The sequence below is a fragment of the Loxodonta africana genome, chromosome 1 (genome assembly GCF_030014295.1).
Source record: "Loxodonta africana isolate mLoxAfr1 chromosome 1, mLoxAfr1.hap2, whole genome shotgun sequence".
NCBI lineage: Eukaryota > Metazoa > Chordata > Mammalia > Proboscidea > Elephantidae > Loxodonta > Loxodonta africana.
Window position 1 is genome coordinate 184,679,728 of NC_087342.1, and position 8,222 is coordinate 184,687,949.

The following is an 8,222-nucleotide window of genomic DNA, read 5'->3' on the forward strand; positions in this document are numbered from 1 at the left end:
TGACTATCAGGTGACAGGCTGAGCTCTTAGTATAGAATTTACATTACGATCTTTAAAGAGTGAATATAGACAATGGATTTATATACTTCTTTGGAGTTTTACTGGGGAGGCAAGCAGGGTGAGACACAGTGAGCAACACCCACTGAGGACTGGGACTGCCATTCTCAACCCAACTCTGCCACCGATTTGTGATGTGATTTCTACTACAATCTGAGTGTCTTGGTTGCCTCAGTTCTAAAATACAAGAACTGAGCTATCTCTAAGGTCCTGTACAGCTATAATACTTGATGACACAGAGAGCTACAATACTTTACAATAGAGCATATGCTTATTTTTAAAAATCAAAGATTAAAGTCATAATTTTTGTGGCACATTGTTGGTATCAAAAAAACAAAAACTGTAGTTTATGGAAACAGCCTTTTAACAGATTAATTGGGGGAATTAAAGGTAGTTCAGTCACTGAACACCAACAAAGGGTAGGTACACTGAGGGCAAAATTAAGGATTAGTTTCCTCACAGAAGAAATCTCTTCCCTAAAATACCAGACATAAGCTTCTCCTTTACCATTTCATCTACTTAGGGAACAGGTTGCTTTGCCAATCATTTCATAGTATTTTTGGACTCCACAGGGTGGCTGTCCCTATTTTGACCAATTAAAATTCATCTCTGAATAGCATCTGGAGTCTTAAAAGTTTGCGAGTGGCCATCTAAAATACATCTACTGGTCCCATCCCGTTCAAAGCAAAGGAAAATGAAGAAAACCAAAGACACAAGGGAAATACTAGTCCAAAGGACTAATGGACCACAAGTACCACAGCCTCCACCAGCCTGGGCCCAGAAGACCTAGATAGTGCCCAGCTACTACCACCAACCACTCTGATGTGAATAAAAATAGAGGGTCCCAGGCAGAGTAGGAGAAAAATGTAGAACAAAATTAAAATTCACACACACAAAAAAAAGACCAGACTTATGGTCTGGCAGAGACTAGAATTCCAGAGACTATGGCCCCCGGACTTCCTTTTTACGCAAAATTGAAGCTACTCCTGAAGGTCACCCTTGAGCCAAAGATTAGACAGGTCTATAAAACAAATGATAAAAGCACACGAGGAATGTGCTTCTTAGTTCAATCACGTATATGAGACCAAAAGGGCAACACCTGCCCAAAAGCAATGATGAGAAAGCAGGAAGAGACAGGAAAAACAGATGGATAGAAATGGGGAACTGGGATGTGGGAAAGTGTTGACACATCATGGGGACTGCAACCAATGGCACAAAACGATTTGCAAATAAATTGAATGAGAAACTAATTTGCTCTGTAAAATTTCACCTAAAGCACAATTAAAAAAAAAAAAACTCATGTTCAACAAACACATTTTTATGAGTTTATAGATTACAAAGGAGCCCTGGTGTCACAGTGGTTAAGTGCTCTGCGCTAACCAAAAGGTTGGCGGTTCAAATCCAGTTAACTGCTTGGCAGGAGAGAATTGTGGTAGTCTGCTTCTGTAATGATTACAGCCTTGGAGACCCTATGGGGCAGTTCTGCTCTGTCCTACAGGGTCGGTAACAGTCAGAATTGATGTGAGGGCAGCAGCTTTGGTTTAAAGAAGTTAAAAGGCTACAGCTACTCTACTAGACTACGAGCTGTGGGTTCCAGGGTAATTCAGATCTATCTGTTTATATTTGGAATCCTGGTGGCAAAAATGGTTGGTTAATGTGCTCGGCTGCTCAACTAAAGGTTGGAGGTTCTAGTTCACCCACAGGGGCCCTGGAAGAAAGGCCTGATAATCTATTTCTGAAAAATCAGCCACTGAAAACCCTATGGAGCAGTGTTACTATGATACATACAGGGTTTCCACGAGTCAAACTCAATGGCAACTGTTTTCTGTGTCTATTTAGCCCTCTTCACTCACTCATACAGATTGCAGGCATTCTTCTCTGATCTGGAGATGCATACTTACTACTATCTTTAATGAAAAATGTATACTACCATAGTTCATGAAATAATTTAACTCAAATATCTGAATTGTCTGGTGAATTCCAACAACTTCAGATCTCACACAAATGCATTTTTTACACATGTGAAATCTCTAGGAAAAATTTCTCAAGATGATTTAGCTTATTAGCTTCCTAAGAAATACAGATGCATTATCATTTGAAAATGTACTTCTCTAATCCTTTTCATACTCTTTACTGGCTTTTAAGGTTATATACAGCTCAGAATTTTAGTCACCTGGTAAGGGAAAGATAGAATACTCACATTTATCACTAGCTTACAGAAAATTTCATTGAACATAATCAACTATCGTTTTCTTGCTTTTATATATTAACTTTTAACGGTCAGCATCTAGACCAGTACTTAACTGTTGATGTCTTAATTGATTCATCTACTTGTTAAAGAGAAAAACCTTTATCAACACTCCATGTTCTCCCTGTTCTGGGGAGGGTCTTATGACCAGGAAATCTCACATATACCTGTGTTTAGTATGCAGTGTGTTACAAAGCAAGATGAACAGTATAACAGGCAGACAACCCAAGGGTATCTAAGCTTCTTTTGAGTCATGTCTTCAAATTGTGGCTTTTATTATTTTTTTCAATATTATTTTCCACACCAGAACTGCCTATACAAATAAATGGAAAGTTAAATTTCAAAATAAACTGTTTTGTTTTAATCTGTCAAGGTAGATTACTGTCACATCTGCTTTTTTCCAAAGGCGTTAACAGTCAATAAACCAAAAAAAACCCAAACCTACTGCCGTCGAATTGATTCCAACTCACTGAGATCCTGTAGGACAGAGTAAAACTGCACCATAGAGTTTCCAAGGCTTCTTGACAGAAGCTGACTGCCAAATCTTTCTCCCGAGGAGCAGCTGGTGGTTTTGAACTGCCAACCTTTCAGTTAGCAGCCAAGCGGTGAACCAGTGCACCACCAGGGCTCCTTAATAGTCAACAGTTATCATAAATCATAAATTATAGACTTTAGAATAACCTAGGGCTAGAGTAAACCATAAAAATATATTTTAAACATTACTCACCAATATAAAAATTTTTGAAACATATGGTTATATAAATAGGTCTGAAATATAAATATAAAACCTTGTTTGAGGAACCAAGTGAAGACGACTTTGACCCCACGGCTGACTAGAGATTGACTGTTTACCTGAGAAACTCTAGGCTGGCTGCCAGCCTACACCCTCCCTACTTAAGCTGGTGGAGATTCCAGTCTCAGAAGGAAGAATCCCTCTGATGACTGTCTCCAGTCCCTAGAGTACTCAGGGACTCTACATAATTCTAGGAAAAGAAAAAAACAAAAAACAAATTCTTCCTCCTCCCAAAACAGTTAGGGCCCTAATCCTAAACGATAGTGCAAGCTCATCATGAAGACTTAAAGAAAAAAAAACTCTTTATTTTTTAAAAAAAGGGTGGGTGAGGAGGGGGGAAATGAAATATTTTTCTGAGAATTCCATGGTACTGTTTTAACTTCTGTGCTTCGTTATTCTTACACTGTTTTTTACAACTAAGGACAACTTGAGTACAATTTTTAAAAGGTCCAACTCATTAAAATAAATATGCACTACGCATTATAAAATTTACGGAAAATTCCAAAGTCAATGGATTTATTTACAAACTTCCCTTTTTGTGGGGAGGGATTTTAATTTCAATTTGATGTTTTACATCGAACATTTACCATTCACCAAATTAGTACTGCAAAGCACTAAAGTAACACCGTTTTGTGAAGAGTACTACGTAATGACCTACGTGAAATTATTAGACTATGACCCCAAGGGACAAACCTGTTTAAAATTTACCACAGTACCAATTACCTGTGTTGCAATAAAAAATTTGTACTGGCTTTTTTTAAACTAAATTCACAAAATAAGAGTTTGATTCGGAAATTACAGTCCAAGCTTCCAACATGTTAGACTTGGCTGCACCTTCTAAATTTTGACTATAAAATTGCACGAGCACTCTGGTATAGTAAGAAAAAACAAAACAAAACAAAAACCCTGTTGCCATCGAGATGATTCTGACTCATAGTGACACTGTAGGAGACAGCAGAACTGCCCCATAAGGTTTCTAAGGAGTGCCTGGTGGATTAGAACTGCCCACCTTTTGGTTAGGTTAGCAGCCAAACTCTTAACCACAATGCTATCAGGGTTTTCCAAGTACCAGAGAACCTGAACATATAATGAGAACTGGAAAACACAGTGCCAATATAGAATAAACCTAAGGCAAAGAAATATCTATTAGTCCATGCCAAGGAGTCCACAGTGGTGCCTGCAACAGAATCTAAATATGGAAAGTCAAAGGCCAGTGTCCTATTCACAAAAGACAACAACTCTTTTGCCTCTAAAACTGAACATTTACAGTTTGGCTTTAGAAGAGCATGAGTGACTTTTTGGGGGGGTTTACAAAGGAACACATTTCCCTGAACTAATCTAATGGAAAACCAAAATCCATTTCTTCCCGTTAGCCTTTGGCTAAATACTGAAGCTAATTAGACTGGCTCTTTTGGGTTCTCAAAGTAACGTGAATTTTAAAGAAGACATTTAGTTCCACCACTTTTTGCAAGACTGGGCAGTTTCAAAGCATCTGGGTGGTGAGATGTTAGCACCACACTGACACAGAAGTCTACATAAATTTCCTTTACATGGGTAATTAAGACCTTTTGATTAGAGACATGGATGGCTCTGATAGGGATGAATGTGCATCCTGTTAGTGTGCCATCCTGAGGTGACTGCTACTGTCCCACTGCTTCTGCTCTACCTGCACTTTTAATCAGTACTGATCAATACCAGACTTTTTAACATCTGTGCATCTTAAGTATTTAAAAGTGTCCTCAGACACCACAACTGTAATCTGCATTGGCAACTCATATAAATCCAAAGGCATGAAACGTGTGAATTACACTGATTCAAACTAAAGGGAAGCACAAGCAGGTAGAGATCAGTTGGGTTAACTGACCTCCGCATTTTGGCTGGATATTTTTAAGAGGGTTGGAGATGTAGATGAGAGGGAGATGTCTGATGAGAGGTAAGAGTCCCTCTGTCCCTTCTGGTTTCCTAGCCCTGACAGGATTTCATGGAAAAGGGGAACTGCTAGATAGGCATTGATAGGGAGAGCTGAATCCATTTCCCCAAGTCTGGATGGGTTCTATGCCTAAGGAGAGGTCTCAAAGCAGCAGAAAGACTGATGGACTGTGGAAGAAAGCTATGTGCACGAGAGGCATGAAGGCATCCTGAGGAAAGTAACCTGAAAGGGGTCCAAACCCATTTTAACTTGCTCAATTTCAGCTTAACCAAATTCATCTGGTCTTAAAGCCACAAATCCTATGACAACTGAGCCACCTCCATTCTGCAGCAACACCTCTCCACCACTTCAAAATCCTGTTTATGCGCTGAAAACCAGGGTTCGAGAATCTTCCTTTCCCGATTACTTACCCAATGTCAAAACTCAAAATTCATTTTTCCAAAGTCTCGGTGTGTTTAAAAAGTACCAGAAGTACTACTTCCATTCATGAAGTAGTCGAGAAAACTGAATGAAGATTTGGAATGAAATGCTTTTAACATGATTCCTACAGCTCTTGGATCCAGGCAGGCACAGTTTCACAGAGAGTAGCTGTGAAAGGAGGCATGCCCACAGAGAGCCTGGTGACAGGTGACCAGGAGGAAGTATGGGCTTCAAGTCCTGCCTCTGTCACTGAATGGCTCTGAGGCCCTACACAAATCCGAATTTCATCTTTAAATGAACAGCCTGAAATGATTTTTTTAGGTCCCCATCAGCTTTAAGCTGCTTATAAACTAATCTCATGTTACAAGTTCTAGGTGAGAATTACCTGAAAGAAATTATAGAAGACTTATCAAAGTCCATGTTTGTACTAGATTGTTTATTATCATCACTGTGCTACCATGAAGGCAAACCTGTTGCATCACAAGAAATATGGTATTTCTGATCGTACAAAAGTCTTTTTTTTTTTAAGTAAAAAACTATATATCTCCTATGAGCCAAAGTTTCTCCAGTTTTATCTTTACACACATGATGCCACCTGGCAGAATGGGGCCATATAACTGAACGCTGAGGTGTGCTGCCTTGCTATTACAATCTTTCCATCAAGCAGGATTGATGCTTTGCGTTTATATCCAAGCTGCATTTCAAAACCAAGTCCAAGCCACTTTAGGGAGCTGTTTAGTACCTTCACTGTTTGTTACTGTTTTCCGGGCCGATTAACCCTGCAGCAGCCAGGGAAGGAGGAGGTTTGTAGACCATATGCCCCTGTATTTAAACCTCCATCATACGACTTACACTCCGGAAAAGTTAAAAAGCAACAGATTTAACCTCAGATCTTAATTGGCCACGTCTACTATGATACTGAAAATGGAAAACGAAAGAACCTTTAACGCTGCACCTGGTGGAAACGGAAAAGCTCCATCTCCCCTACAGCGTAATATTGCAGTCTTAAGCGTTTCAATGGTTTGCTATTTCCCCCAGGGAAAAATGCGAACTACCAGGAGGGATTTCTGGTACGGTGCACTCACCTCTTTGATCTTTGCCCTCTTGTCGCGGATGGTGGGGTCTGAGGGCTCCCGGCCCTGCACCCCGATGGGGGGCGCGAAGTTCACCTGGGGCAGTCCCCTGGGCGCTGCCTTGTCACGCAGCTGGTCCTGGGCCACCCTCTCTTTTTCCAGCAGGATGTCTCTTTGGATCTCCTCGGGCAGCTTCTGCAGGGTTTCCTTGGCTTCCCTGAGAGCCCGCTCGTGGTTTTCGCGGATCCTGGCCAAGTTGTCCTCCAGGGCGGCCGCCGGGTCTCCGGGCGCGCCCTCCTCGCGGCGCCGGGCTCGCCCGTCGGCCGCGTCCTCAGCGCGCGCCCCGGCCCCAGGCTTGTGGTCGGCGGCCGGTTGCAGGGCGGGGCTGGAGTGGAACAGGACCCCGCTGAGCAGCTTGGAGGAGTCGGGCAGGAAGAAGATCGCCCCGAAGCAGAGCGTGATGAAGGCGCTGAACACCAGCAGCAGCACGAACTTCTCCGTTAGGCGGAAGGCAGCGGGACCCGACCCCTTCCTGCCGCCGCCGCCGAGACCCCCGCCCAGGCCGCCGCCCCCTGGGCTACTGAAGAGCGGCAACAGGCCCCCCACGGGCATTGCTCCCTCCGCCGCCGCCGCCGCCGCCGCCGCGGGGCAGCCCGCTGTCCAGTGGCCCCACGCCGCGCCGCTCGGCAGCCAAACTTCGCCGCCGCCGGGCGTCAGCGGCTGCGGGTCTGGGTCCTGCACATCCAAGCCGTCCAGACCCCGCGGCTGGGCTGCAGGTCTCGCCTGGGGCAACAACTCCCCTCCGTATCTCCTCTCCCGGGCGGCTCCGTTGGCAAGCAGGCACGCGCGACAGACCACTGGCTGCAGCCCCTGCGGAAAGAGAAAACAGTAACGTGGTAATTACGATGCTGATGATAAAGTTTCCAGCTGGTTTCCGCCCTCCGACAGCCGCAGGAACCGCCAGAACAGCTCCCCCACTCAAAGCCCTAAGTCCAGCCCCGGGCACCGCCCTCGGAGCCCACTCAGGACTTGGGTGAAGTTTTCGGATCCCCAGGGGGCGGGTTGTCCGGCGCACACCTGGGGCAGGGCCGGGGGCGGACACCTACTGGAGCGGGCAGCGCACTTCTGGGCGAGAGGGGTGCAGCGTGGGTTGGGGGCTCGTCAATTTCGCTTGCTTCCCATGCCGGAGCTGGTACTAGCTGCCTCTCCTTCCCCCGCGGCGGCGGCGGAGCGTGCAGCTCGGTTACTTCGCAGCCCCGGTCCCAGCTCAGGTGGGCGGTGCGCCGGCCCACCAGCGGGTACGGGCGAGCAGGCAGCACGAAGCCCTCCACCGCGGCCCCCCGAGCACTACTGCAACCGCCGGTCTCCGGGCGGTCGGAAACGAGGGCGGTGACGCGGCCGCAGAGTGACGGCGCGGCCGGGCCAATCACACACCGCCCAGGGGCTTGCGGAGGCGGTGCCGATGCGGGGAGGGGGCGGCTCGGGGCGGGGAGCTTACGGGAAGCGCAGTCCGGCGGGGGCCGGGCCTGGGGCGGAGAGTCCGTGCGCCGCGGAGGCGCGAGGCGGCCGGGAGCGGCGCCGGGGAGGGCGGTCAGACCTACGGCGGAGGCTCCGGCAGGGCGCGGCGGGCGGAGGTCAAGGAGGTTATCCCGCCCTGGCCCCAGGCCCGGGTTTTAGAGGGTGGCTGGTTCTTCGGTGTCC

At 46.0% G+C, this 8,222-nt stretch overlaps 1 protein-coding gene across 1 annotated transcript in view; it reads right to left on the minus strand.

Annotated features, from left to right (window-relative positions):
• Nucleotides 1-7,148, minus strand: part of MAN1A1 (mannosidase alpha class 1A member 1) — a 182,523-nt gene extending 175,375 nt beyond the window's left edge. Inside the window, exon 1 of the mRNA XM_064290347.1 lies at nt 6,534-7,148. Coding sequence (XP_064146417.1) covers nt 6,534-7,133 — 600 coding nt within the window. The 5' untranslated portion in view covers nt 7,134-7,148. The remainder of the gene's footprint in view (nt 1-6,533) is intronic.
• Between the last annotated feature and the right edge of the window lie 1,074 nt (nt 7,149-8,222).